The sequence below is a fragment of the Brugia malayi genome (assembly GCF_000002995.4).
Source record: "Brugia malayi strain FR3 genome assembly, contig: Bm_v4_ChrX_scaffold_001, whole genome shotgun sequence".
Lineage (NCBI taxonomy): Eukaryota > Metazoa > Nematoda > Chromadorea > Rhabditida > Onchocercidae > Brugia > Brugia malayi.
Window position 1 is genome coordinate 17,326,311 of NW_025062479.1, and position 14,627 is coordinate 17,340,937.

At 30.2% G+C, this 14,627-nt stretch overlaps 2 protein-coding genes across 2 annotated transcripts; both read right to left on the reverse strand.

Moving 5' to 3' along the window:
* Window positions 1–906: 906 nt before the first annotated feature.
* Window positions 907–5,798, reverse strand: Bm9532 (Uncharacterized protein; the record flags this gene model as incomplete). The annotated part of the gene is made up of 7 exons (XM_043075179.1): window positions 907–1,011; window positions 1,244–2,278; window positions 3,281–3,467; window positions 3,696–3,718; window positions 4,594–4,746; window positions 5,065–5,177; window positions 5,678–5,798. 7 exons carry the CDS (start codon window positions 5,796–5,798, stop codon window positions 907–909), a joined length of 1,737 nt encoding a protein of 578 aa, XP_042931113.1.
* Window positions 5,799–8,601: 2,803 nt separating this feature from the next.
* Window positions 8,602–12,908, reverse strand: Bma-smg-4 (Smg-4/UPF3 family protein; the record flags this gene model as incomplete). Its single annotated transcript, XM_043075180.1, has 11 exons — window positions 8,602–8,721; window positions 8,810–8,960; window positions 9,475–9,640; window positions 9,719–9,849; window positions 10,109–10,272; window positions 10,572–10,636; window positions 11,462–11,572; window positions 11,649–11,756; window positions 11,985–12,088; window positions 12,459–12,565; window positions 12,768–12,908. 11 exons carry the CDS (start codon window positions 12,906–12,908, stop codon window positions 8,602–8,604), a joined length of 1,368 nt encoding a protein of 455 aa, XP_042931114.1.
* Window positions 12,909–14,627: the final 1,719 nt, after the last annotated feature.

Genomic DNA, 14,627 nt, shown 5'->3' on the forward strand with positions numbered 1-14,627 from the left:
CAAATAATTTTACTCAAATTGAATGAATAAGGAAGTTTTTTAAGTAAAAGTTAATTTTTACAACTTGGTCATTAGGAAAAATTTTGCAACGATATAAGTGTTAATTGGTTAAATAGTTGATATTTGATGAATAGTTAACATTCTGTATTTAATTAATCCTCAATTGCTTGATAGGTAGCGAACGCCATGGTCAACTTTAACGCTTCTTAATTAGCTAATTAAGTTTAATCAATTCAATCAATGGACCAACTGGTCGATTGCTGCTGTTGGCTAACCTAACTGATAGTAGCTGATAAAAACTGATTAGCTGATAGTTACCGATTGATTGCTTAATATTTATTTACTTCATAATTATTGCTTGCTGATTATTGAAACTTATTAATCAATTTGATATTGATTGATTTATTGATATTGCATTATTTCAGTATTGGTTAGTTGGGGCTCATCACTTATTTAATAGGTTATAAACAGCAAATTCATTCAATTTAACTAGCAAAATTAACTTAAATAATAGAAAATTTAAATCTAACTAACTTAAGAACTAAAACGTAAAAATTTTTAGTTAGCTACGTTTAGATGCTGTCTCTTATTCAATTCATATAATAGTAGATACAGTTCAATAATAATACATACGGATTCAATACCGTATATGAATTTTTGTTGATTCAAGCATATTTTATTTCAGAAGTTAAAGTATTTTAATTGAGAAAGAATGCTTACTTATGCTTTATGTTTGCAGTTACTATATAAACTATAAATGACAGTAACTTTATTTTATGAATTGTTTAATTTTTATATAATAATTGCATAAAATGAATTTTATCTTCGAAATGTAGTTTTGAGCAAAGCTTATTTAATCCTTTTTACGATATATTATTGTCCATTCATTGCAGGCTTGTTTTATCTTTACCTTTTTCTATTGCTTGGCTCATAATTCGATGTTTTACTCTGTGTTGTTAACAAGGATGGTATTTGAGTCGGTTTCAGTGCTGGATTTTGTGTTGACTTCGACTGTAAAGTTTGAGTCAACTTTAATTACCGATTTAGTAACCGAGTTAAGTAACTGGGATATAATAACTACGATTTCATTACCAAATTATTCAAATGATAAGTAATCAATGGTTCCAGGTTGTTTTCTGCAGATGTGTAAATAATTAATGGTTGGTTTGTTATTTTTTAATTATTGGTCACATGCAATTAAAGCAATCAAACAAAATTGTTTTGGGGGCAATTTTTAAACCACCTTTGCGATTACTGGTAGTTGTTTCTGCGGTTGCCGAGTTGAAACAGCAGGAGTTGTTGGTTGAATTTGTTTCTGAGATTGCTCAGTTGGGACAGATTGGGTTGGCTTCTGCGGTTGCAGTGTTGGAACAGTAGGAGTAGGAGCTGTTTGTACCGGTTGAACTTGTTTCTGTGGTTGCTGAGTTGGAACAACAGGAGCTGTTGGTACCGGTTGAATTTGTTTCTGAGATTGCTCAGTTGAGACAACGAGAACTCTCGGTGCCGAGTGGACTGGCTTCTGCGGTTGCAGTATTGGAACAGTAGGAGTAGGAGCTGTTTGTACTGGTTGGATTTGTTTCTGTGGTTGCTGAATTGGGACAGCAGGAGTTGTTGATACCGGTTGAATTTGTTTGTGCGGTTGCTGAATCCGGACAACAGGACCTTTTGGTACCGGTTGAATTTGCTTCTGCGTTTGCTGAGTTAGGACAGCAGCAGCTATTGGTATCTGTTGAAGTTGCTTCTGTGGTTGCTGAACGGGAGCAGCAGGAGTTATTGATACCGGTTGGATTTGTTTGTGCGGTTGCTGAATCGGGACAACAGGACCTTTTGGTACCGGTTGAATTTGCTTCTGTGATTGATGAGTTGGGACAGCAGGAGCAGTTGGTATTAGCTGGACTTGTTTCAACTGTCCTTGAACTATATCAGCAAGAGGTGCTGGTATCGGTTGAGTTGATTTCTCGATCTGTTGAACCGGAACAGCAGAAGGCGCTTGTTCAACTTTCGATGATTGCTTCTCATTCGCAAATATCTGCAACGGTTGTGGCTGCTTTTGTTCAATTTTTGGTGGTTCTAATCTTAACACTGCTGCACGTTCTATAACTTCCTGTACTGATTGTTTTGATTTTTGTGATGGTTCTTCTTTCTTCTCTTCTACTTTCATTATTGCTGCCTGATCATCAGTTCGTTCAGTTTCCGGTTGTGCTGTAATTTTCTGTTCTCTTGCAGCTTTTTTAGCTGCTAGCATAGCAGTATATTCATCGGAGAATTTTTCAGCTTTCTAGACAAAAAGTGAAGGATTAAATTAATTAATGGTTAATGTTAATATAATCATTTTGTAACAATTTTAAATTAAGTTCCACTTCTCAAACAAATTCGTTTAGTTCTACTTCAAATTTTAGTGTGTTTACTATTTCTACGTCAATTTTCTATGCTAACTATCACTAAAATGTTGCAATAAAAAAGAACGGAATGCCTCTTGTAATTCAGGTTTCGAATTGAATAATCCACATGCATCTGCATATGCAACCAAACATCGTACCACATATACAAGTTGTTCATCAGTTTGAATAGCACTCATAGCATAATTATATAAAATTATATAAAAATAAAGATTTATATAAAAATAAAGATTATTTAATAATTATATAAAAATAAAGATTATTTAATAAATAATTCATGTTTTAGCTTTAAAATTAACAATAATCCGCTGATAAAAAATTGCAATTCTTTAATTTTATTTTCATCCTAATAATTTTTAAAATTCTTATTTAAAATTAAAAAAAAAAGACAAAAGTAGGCAAAACAATTTATCGATTTAAACAATTTTCTTGTTATCAATTACATGTATGCTATAATTGATAATTCTTTTTTTCTTTCTTATGGAATATAAAAACATAAGTTTTTTGATATATAAAATGAAATATAAGTTAAAAAATAAAAATTTTTACTTTAGTATGGTTTCCTTTTTTTTTTAAAAAAAAATTTCATCATCATTTTCAAGTGCTTTGATAAGTGAAGTTTCTTTGAAAAAATGAGTTTTTTTAAATATTAAAGTATATGCAATAAAACATAATAAAAATTTGAGCTTAGAAAGATTAAGGTTGAATTTTCTATTTTGATACTAATTAATGTCACCACATACTAGATGTCTTTGGCATACTAAATGTACTTATTTCATTTGTAAAATTATTTTTGAAATTCTTGACAAAATCGTTGTGTAATTTTGTAAAATGTTAAATTTCAAAGAAAAAAGGAAGGACATACATCTTAATTTTTTAACCATATCAATAAGAAACAACGGTTTTCCGGATAGAATTTGTTGTAAACCCATTTCGATAGCAACTATGCAGCCGGTACGACCAATACCTGCTGAGCAATGAACAACCGTAGTACGATGCAGCGACTGTCGTACAATTCTTAATATCCGAAATGGAGCCAATACACTTGTTGGTACACCTTTATCAGGCCTTTAAGAATTTTTGAACTTAAGAACAAAAATCACCGTAAGTTGTAATAAAAAATTAAAAAAAAAAAGAACAATCATTCAATAATATATCATTTGATTTTTCTCTTTTTTTTGAAACTAATTTTTTCAAAAAAAAAAAGAGTAATATGTGTTTGATAGTTAATCGAATATTTTTATTTTCAGCTTGTAAAGTTGATATTATAAAGGTTGTATCCTTATTATCATTAACCTCAGAACATGATACTTGTATATCTGTAAATCTATTACGATAGCTTATCTATTGTGTCAATTACGGCAATAAAATCAATTAAATAATGTACCATAACAGCTCGTTTATTACCTAATTAATCATTTCCACTTTTAATATATTTATTTATTATTTATTTACACTATTGAAAAAAATAAATGGTAAATTAAAAATATATATAAAATAATATTATTGTATGTATTATATGATTTCATATACACAAAAATGAAACTAAATAAATCAATTAATCCACTTTCCTAAAAGAATTACTTTTTTTTTTCTGCATATGCTTTCTTCTAAAAAAAATCACTCTCATACGCTCTTCTAAAGAAATTATTTGTTAAAATATCTTTAAAAAATATGAATTTAATAAGAATAGGAGTGTTGCGCAATGGAAAAGTAATGACCATAAGTGGACACAATACGAAATAACTTTTGACCTTAGCTGTATTAACTGACTGTAGTAAAATAGCATTAATGGGCTATAAGATAGATCACAACCCAGAATTCATTGAAAAAATAGGTTGTAATAACCATATTTTGTTCAAGAATGTTCACTATTATCTTGTCTACTACTGTCCACCACATCTTATTCACGATTATCATATCTTGTCCGAAAACGTTTTACTTATAAATACTTATAAATGTCCACTATGTGCTATTCTGAAGATCTTTCTCTTTTTCATCTTTGAAGAAAAAAAGATGCAAAAAAAAATTTTTCTATCGAAATAAATAAGACGAAGAAAGGAAGATGAACTGTTCATATTTTTATCTTTTAATCTGAATAATATGCGATTAGTGCTTTTGTTCAAATTGATTTGAATGAATGAAAACGGAATTATGGTCAAAAGAAATCTATGATAATTATATATTAATTAACCTCCAAATGTAAGCGATGAGCCAACATCTTGTGGCCAGTATTGAAAGCATTTGTTTTTGCCACTTCAAGAATATTGCAGAGCATAATAATATTGCTTACTTTTTCTTGCATTATCATAATCCAGAAATCGTTTACTGTTATTTTCATTGGTCCCTTAATTAATTATTCGTCAATTACAAATGATGCTTATTTATTCTTCAACAATAAACTTACTTTGTAATTGCACTCTGAATAAATCAGCATATATTTTGATTGAAAAAATTTATTAATTAAAGAAATTCACTTTGCGAAAGTTAGGAGTAAAAATTTTCAAACATTTACCTTTTTTTTTTTTTAATGCAAAAATATGTGTTTTATTAATCCAAGAAAATATTTAAAATCGATTATTAAAGAAAATTATTAATGATAAATATAAAAAAGAAAATGTTCTTTTAAATTTCGGGAAATCAATTGAAATAGCTATTGCTTTACCTGAGTACAAATGAATGAGTTCAGGAATGGATCACCTTTAACGTGGTTTGCGTGAATATAGTCAGATTCTCCCTCCTGCAATACAACACGTGTCTTATCAATGCATATCACATCTGCAAATATATTTCGTTTTGTCAATATTTTATGGTCATTTTTTCTACTACCATAATCATCAGATTATATGATAACAGTACTTTGTTTACGGCTATCATATCAATATATATTAAATTGAACTGCTCAAGGAAATTTAGAAGTACACCTATTTTATTATCACTCTAATTACAATATAAGGAAACACAATCGAATCAAATCACTTCATCTCAAACATTTAAATCAATTACCTGCATCATTTATTAATAATTATTACAACAGCTAACAATTTACAAATACATTAAGCAAAAGTGCTACTTTTAAGTGTAAATGTATGCGTGAATTAATAACTGAATGCAAATTAGCATTACAGTTAATAGTTTACTAATAGTTTTTAATAATTATTATGGTGTAGCATTCATTAATTTTTATTAATGGCATTCAGCTAATAATTTTTTCATATACAGTTTTTTTTGTAATAATTTTTAAATTTAAAAAATCAAAAAAAAAAAATGCAATAAACCCTTATAACGATTTTTTTTCATATTTTTATCGAATGCTGTATGTGACATATCTGGTGGAATGTACGTTTTTAGATCAGCTTGATATTGCTTCACAATTCCATCCACACCAAGCTCAAACATTTCCTGATAAAATTAATGTAATCATAGTTTTAAAAATTTATATAAGATTTTTGTTAAAGAATATTTACTTATCAGCATTTAGTTATATGTAATTAACAATCATCATTAGTACATATTATATTATTCGTATTGCCCTAACTATCACAAATTATCATTCGCTATTTTTCATTGGTGGTATAAATTAGGCAATTTGAATATCATCTTTAAAATTAGAACACTGATTACAGCATTTTTTTTAAATCATTTTAATGATTTAGGAATTGAAAAGTTTAAATCTGTGTCATTTCATTTAAACTTCTGTAATTACCACTTGCTATAAAATTCATTAAAAGTTTGCTTATTAAAAAAAAATTAATTGTTGATATCGATTACCAATAAAAAATTTGAATAATTCTCTTTTTGTTCATCAGTAACCGGAAATTGCCTTAATTTTTTTTTCCTAGCTCTTATCGATTTTTCTTCCTGCAAATAAAAATCTCAAAATGGTTTCACAAAAAAAAAAAAGAATAACAACACAGATCATAGTTATTTATAATGCTACCCGAAAGTTACTCATATATAGAAATTACCTTGATAAATTTAAATAATTAGATGTATAACACACATTAACAGTAATATGTTAAAGAAAATAATAGAGAAAATATAATAGAAAAAAAATTCAATAATATGTCAAAGAAAATTCTGAGATACTGAACTCATCTATTTAATATAAAAGCAATTGTAATAAAGAAAATAAAATTGAAATGGAAAAAGAATGAAATGATTCGATACAATAAATTATTTTTTGCTATAAGTCTTAGTGATTTTTTTTTTTGAAAGCATATGCTAATGTTATTTAACGTATAAAAAAAAAGGAAAATATTTTAAAACAAACCGTATTTTTCTTTTTTTCTCGTTTACTTTTACTTTCGTTTAATTTTTCTTTTTTCTTCCTCTTTCGTTCTCGTTTACTTTTCAACGAAAATGTGTTAAAAAAATCATTTTTCTCAGCTCTACTTGACTTCTCATCATTACCTTTTGCTTTTCGCCTTTCTCGTTTACTTTTTGTCTCTAGAAGAGAAACAAAAAGTTTTTGTTTTGTTTTTTTTGAAATAAAATAAAGTATTTGAGAAAATTTTTTTTTTTTTCTTCCCATTTCATTAGTTAAAAACAAAAACTAATGCATTTAATTACAAACTGTAAAATTATTTGAATCATTCTTGTCATCGTTTTTATTTTGCAATTTAACAATAACTGAAAAAATTAAATAAAAGTTATGAAATTGCGAGGTTTTTTTTTTTTTAATAATTAAATTGACGAACTATCTGGTGCAGGTTCCTTTTTATTCACTGCTTCACTGCGTATCTCTTTTTGATGTAATCTCTGAAATTTCGTAGTAAAATTCTAGAAATCCCTTTTGATACACCATTTATATATATTCTCCTTGTCATTTAAAACACAAATTCCCTCTGGAAAAAAAAAACTCGAAAACTTTAATTATATTCCTTGTTTTTTATATCAAATTAGCCCAACACCAATATAATATTATAATCAAATTTGAGATTCAAATTAACTGATTATGTGTAATTTTAAGGAACACATTCCTACTTAGCATCAATAATTCAATTAATGGACTGTGTTGTAATATGAACCATATTTTGGAATTTTTCCATCATCGTTTTTCGGTAATCCATTTTTGATTAATTGATGCTGATTAGCAAATATGAAATCACTGAACAAGCCTCTTTGATATTGTAAAAATGAACAAATTACATCTGGTTTTTTATTAGGGAATTTTAATAAACCAATATATTTGTAATAATCTAAAGCAAATTTTGCATATAAATGTAAATATGTGTGCTGTAAAGTAGATACACTTATCACACGCAGTACAACAGAACATTGCTCAGTGTGAGCACTTCAAAAAGAGTTAATTTCGTTAAAAATCATTGCTAATGAAAAACGTATGTTTATTCTTACATCATATATATCACAATGGTATCGCTTGTTTGGTATAAAAAACCATAAATGGATTTCCACTGAAACTCATCAGCAACCAACTAAATAATTGAAATTGATAAAGAAAAAAAAATGTTTTTCAGTTTCACTGATACCAATCTCCATAAAATTGATCAAATTCACATCTTTTGGTCAAAACAGTTGTTGAACCAACTGTTAAGAACCACTGAGCTGCTGTTGCTGCCACTGCTACATACAAAGAATTAGCCATTATTCAGATATGTGATTCTTCCATTATTCCTTGCCAGTACAATCACCTCAAAATTTAACCAGTAAATCTGGACATTAGGATGACCAAATTAAAATAACCATGCTGGATGCTTATAATAATCACCAAAGTACAATCTACACTTTTTTGAATGGAAGATTAGGAAATACCTGTAATACTATTTCTGCAGCGCTATTCTAACAAGCAGGAAAAGATAGATAACCGATAGTGATAATGGAATTCGATAGTGATACCAAAAGAAAGTAGGAGGAACTGCGCAGATGGTGAATATGTAAGAAAAACCCTGATAAGCACAGTCAAGCTAGGTGATATCAAACCTTCAAACCAAACAAGCCCCAAATCTGTAAAACAAATGAATCCTATACAGTTCCTGCACACAACCATTTTCATGTTCAGATCAATCACTCGCTCAAGCAAAGTCTTTCTTCCCAACTTCTCAAGAATACCCACAATTTATACTATTTTATAACAAATTCGTAAAAAATTCCAATATGCTATCTTGTCTGTGTAGTTTTTTAACTTGTTGAATGTTCAAATAAAACTTTCTCTGATTTAAAACTTACCTAACATACACAGTTAAGGTTTATCCTTAGAAGCTGATGCAACTCTTTCCATAGCATTTAAACTATTCGCAGCTAAAGCTGCAGCTCGACGCCGAGCGGCAGAAGGTTGATATATTGCACGTTCTGGACGGTCCTAAAGTTAAGTTTGTATCGCAGAAACATTTTCAAAAAATAGTAAAAGTAAGAAAAATTAAAAGCCAGCTATTTGTTAAATTGCTCACCTTATTACGACGAGGCTTAGTAAAACTAATTTCAGTCTTTTCTTCCTTTTTCCCCTTGTCTGAGTTTCTTTCATCATTCTCGGCAGCTGTAGTTTTGTGCACTATTATTCGACTTGTTGCTCTCGAAACTCCACTATCTAGTTTGTCCGGTCTGGAAGTGTCCATTGTATTCAGTTGAAAGCAATTGTGCACAGAAAACTGGGAAAAAGTTGACATTGCACTAAATGTATCTCGAGCGTACATGCTTGGAATCATTCCGTTATTGCACCTTCATAATAAGATTTAAAAACAAAAGTGCAGAGTTTTGCAAATTTAAGATGCGCTTTTGCAAGATCATTAACGACTCCTTTTATTTTAAAAAACATGAATTGAGTAGTAGCTGCTATTCAGTGCATCAGTATTTCATGCATCGTTTATGACCACTTTTTTTCAATTTTTGAGTGACCTAGCTCACTTATGACTGCTTCCAGGCTGTTTCCTTTCATGATAACCATGGAGCATTCAGTGTTAATTTCTACCTAAGTTGAAATGCATCGATCGCGTTGTCAGTTCCATGAAAGAGTTGCAGCAATTTGCTTCTATGATTTACCCTACATTATAAAACCCTGTGCAAGTACAAGCACTAAACAAAAAAGATTGCAAATTAGAACATCAAAAAGACGTACGATGCTGCCTCAACAGTATCATTCGATGATACAGTCTTCTTGAAAATAGTCCTCCCCTCGTCTTTTTTTATCCTCTTCTCTCTTTCTAGTTCTTCAACTTTTTCGGCTTTAAAGCATTGATTTTCATCATTCTGCTTCGTTTTCTTCGAAAAAGGATCACTGCCAGCTGCAAATTTAAATTATGTCCCATATTTTGCACCTATTTACGATGCAAGTGCTGATATTCACACTATAAATTAATTACCTGACGCATCACGTCCTTTCTTCGACGACTGAATACATTTGTCACGGTCACTAATATCACACCATTTATTACTTTTTTCTATCGCACCATTATAGCTACAATCGCCGGTACGGTATGTTCGAATTTTTGTTCTGTGAAAATTTCCATCTTAATGATCTCCTAACCAATTATAATTCAGATGATATACATATGAACTCTTTTTAATATTCTCAATCCCAAACTTAAGAGAACATATGAAATAAAACCTGGAGTGTCGTATAGCTACTCTAATAAAACTATCACCATCAGATGCAAATATCAAGTCCACTCAAACCAAAAAATAATTAAACATATGTCAATGAATGTATTGCAAATTTACACTTTCTGTGTAAGTGTTAATGTGTTAACAACCTTTCTTTTTCTTTCACTGAACTTTCGTTGCTTCGTTCCAGCCTAGAGTTACGAAATTCAATCACTTTCTTTATGTCTTGCCATTCCTGTTTATCTTTCAATTCGTTTTCATTACGACGTTCCATCCGCTCACGCTTCTCCTCTTCACGAGCCCGTCGCTTTTCCTACAAGAAGCTTTTTAAAACTAATCATTCATGCTATAAAATTAGGATAGATGAATTATTCGAGCTTACGGAATATTATCATGAAAGGGAAAAATAAAAAATTTTTTGATGCTGAAAAATCAAAAATGTAAAAATTATTTGACAGATTTCCCAAGATGAAGGTCTTCGGCTACAAACACACTTGTGATCTAATTACAGGCCATGTATTTTCTTCATAGTTGAGAAAATGCCAAATTCTGTCATCAATTTAATGCCTCTGAATAAGGAAAAAACCATCGTAAGAGATAGAGAGGGACAACCTCAATGCGTCTGATACTTTTCCTGATTATGTACTGCGTTAGTGGTGTTTCCTGCACAGCATTCTCTGAAACATGCAATACATCGACGAAAATATATCAATATTCTCCACTTCAGTACTTTCTTGCTTATTTGCCAAGATTTCATACAATCTATGAAGGTTATTGAGCTGATTCAGATGTATATATAATTACTGAGGCAGTGGTTTTGCTGTATTTAGTAATGCACAAAAATTCATCATTTTATCGTCCCCTACTACAAACTCACTTGTAATCTAACTTGTGATATATTTGATTTCTTGAAAATTTGGTTAAATCTTGTCACTTTCAAATATATTTATTCACTTAAATATTTTCTAAAATGTATCTCATAAAATGATGAATTTTTGTGCATTACTAACTACAGCAAAACCACTGCCTCAGTAATTATATATACATCTGAATCAGCTCAATAACCTTCATAGATTGTATGAAATACAGTCAGAATATGCATTTAGGTACCTTACAAAATCTATGGCTTCTAGAGAGTCTCCTTTAAAGTACTAGGAACTCTTTCCCATCTCCCAGACATTTTTAACCCGAAAGATACTGCTAGAAACAGGTTGTAACCTAAAATTAACATTTTTAAATTTCAAACTAGAGATTTAAGGCTCACGATAATGTGACCCTACCAAAAATTTTTAAACAGATTTAGAAAAAAACTGTATTTGTTATTATTTCCTTCTACTTACCTTAATTATTCGATGTTTTTTCTACCTCTCTAGTTTTCATTTGCTGTTTACCCTCCTCTAATATGTAAAAATAAAAATAATTCCTAATGCTCTACCTGTTTTTCACTGAACTTTAAATTGCAATTAATAAGAAAATCAACAACATGAAATCGAAAACATCACTTTCGAGCATTTTTTCCTTTTCATCGATTTCTTTGATCAGTTGCTCCATTGGTATCGGATCTGGTTTTTGCAGATTTTCTCTTTCGCTCAAGAATTTTTTGTACTCATGATCTAAATTAATTTAGACCAATTATACTATGAAGACACTGAAACGAATGATGAAAACTGAAAAAAAAAAAAAAAAAACCTGCTTCTATAGTACCACATTTGAAATCACGTTCCTTGGCATCTTCCAATTTATCGTGTGGCACCTTTGGGTTTGGCGCAAGTTCGACAATACCAATAGACTCGCCTCCTAATATAGGGTGCAAGTAAGAGCAAAGTTTATGTTGAATACTTGATTTATTTCATAAGAGTTCCGCCAACTTTGAAGCATAAATGCTCACTACTTGTTACCAGCAATAATAAAAAACACTTCAATATAAGCAGGATAACTAGAGTGGGTAAAATTAACTCCTAAAACCCAGTTACTAATCATCAATTCGAAATTTCAATTTTGAAAATATAAGGAAGAATTTATCACCCTTATCATCAACAAAAACATATCCATGAAAACGTTCCTTGAATGCGATAGCATCATCATCCTTCTTGAAAACGAAATAGACTCTCGAAAATGATATTCCTTCGCTGGAAAATCAATCACATGAAACGGACAGTTCAGAAGCAATGAAACCAAACAAAAGATATTGTATTTCTCAAAAAAAAAAAAAAAAAAAAAAGCTGAAAAATTAGAAAAAATTACACAAAACAAAATTGGACAAAAAAAAAAAATTACAGAACACTAAAACCACTCTTCCATATCTGACGAAACGTTAATACAATTTCATGCTAGACAGAATAAAGCAATTTATAAGATTTTATCAGTAACAGCGCTGTTCCAATGAATAAATCCACAGGTGCACATCAAATTATTAAATCGTCACTAGCCATACAAAACCGAGCAAAAAATTAAGGGAAAATTACAAACAGCAGAGAATTTACGTAAAGACGAGAGGACCTTGATTTTGCAGCGACAAATTCAGAAAATTCGAATTCCGGAATTGGGCTCAGTTGAGTTTTTAACTGCTCCCATGTCATAGCTGCCGGCAGTCGACGTAAAACGATCTGAAAATTAACACTCAATAACGAAACGGTACAAAGATGAATCGAACAGAAGACTTCAATTAAGAAATTGGCCTAGGTTAACCTAATATTTTTCACCGCAGAAATTGCCTAGCCTTCTTACTTTGCACTTGGGAATTTTTTAAAACTCTCGAATTTGTTCAAAAAAATTGTTTCATGGAATTAGAATAAAAAAAATGCTTACCTTGAGCGGCATTTTCCGCCTGGCTTTTTCTTTTCCGGACGATATCGCGTATGACGTCGGCTTCGAAGAGTCATTTTTCATACTATAGTAACAACCAACTTCCTTTAAAGATCTCAAATTTCGAAATATTATACAATTCATGAAGATCGACTGGAAAAACATTCAACAAATCAACCATGAATCAATGACCTCAACCCAACTCAACTCACCTCAAAAAAATCTTCGAAAAATGCAAACACCACACCATAGAATAAGTTTTAAAACGGAATAACCCTGCCTCGCTTCAGAAAACTTAGAAACAATTTAAAGAAACTTTGATCTACACGCCCAACGATTGAAGTAATGTCAGTGCAGTGATCCCGATCACCGCTGCCCGTTTCACGGTTTATCAATAATGAAATCCAAATTCCACAACTACTGGGATTTGGTAAGCGAAAATCCGTTTAGAGAAAACAATCATTGCATATTCGCGACCAGATGATTAGGAAGCAGTCACGCACTGCATGAAATAACAACAGTAAAATCTGAATTACTAGAATTGAAATTCAGAGAGATAATGAGAACATATTTCGGGAAATATATGTGCAGTAATGGTAAAAACCATTTATGGCTAGAGGACTGAAAGTTATCTCTAGAAAATGTGAATAGCACTAAGTGTATGAAAGTTTTATCAATTTAATTCTCATAGAACAAATCAAGAAAAATAAGATTTGCACAAACTGTATATGTAAAGCATAGATATACAAAAAGTGACCTGGTACAACAAATCGAAGGTTAGTGTTTGAGCAAATCACCTCCAAGGAAATTGGAGGTGATTTGCTCAAACATCTTATTCATATTATACTTCACACATCATATACTCCTTTAAAAAATCAACTCCACACCTAAAAATAATTTCAACTCCCTTACATTAGCATTCTACTTTAAATTACTATAAATAACTGTTAACAAAAGTCACTCCCAACCAAGTAAATCATAACTGGAATCAAGACAAAATTATATTAACAACAAACAAATCTTACGGAAAGACCAATGAATAAGATATGAAGAATTATATGGAGTGTTAATAAATTATGATGTAATGATAAAGCAATGTTCAAATTTAACACTTGGATTTTCTCTCAAAATTTAATTTTTACCAACAGCTGATTTCGTTGCAGCAAGCTCTCGTAATAATTCATCTTCAGTGAAACTTTAACCTAGAAATTCGGAACCGTAAGATATCGTTTCAAATTTATGAAGATATTCTAACTTTTTCACTAATGAGTTTTCAACTCAAAATAACAAAGATTAATATAACAACAAATCCCATAAATTGTAAAATTTTAATGCCATGAGGCTATTAGAAAATAAAGTGAAGCATTAAAACATCTGTAGACAGAATCCAGAAAGAATCTCTGTCACATTGTAACATCAGTCGGTTACGAAAGGAATCAGTATTGAAAGAGAATCGATCAAGACAAACACAGTTATACTTATTTGGTTATAACTTACTCATACCTATAAAGTTTCATTCAAAGACTGCTGTGAATTAAGCTCGAAGAGATAATATCCAGCATAATATAAAATGTAGAGAGCATAACATTATGCTTTTCCTAAACATAATTGGCAATTTATAAAGTCCGGTAGGCAGAATTAGTTCTATACTGCTCCAGCGACTAATTTAAAATTTCTAAAGTAACAAAAGCAAACAATTTAGTATCTTGAAACGTTAGAGTCTCGAATTACAAAGCAATGATGAAGTTTCAATCTCATCTCTAATGTGAACAAAGCAAGGTGGAAATCTTTTGGAACAGAAAAAAGTAAATATGAAGAACTTTTAAAATAATTCACATTTTAAGCTCAGTAATAGATAAGAAC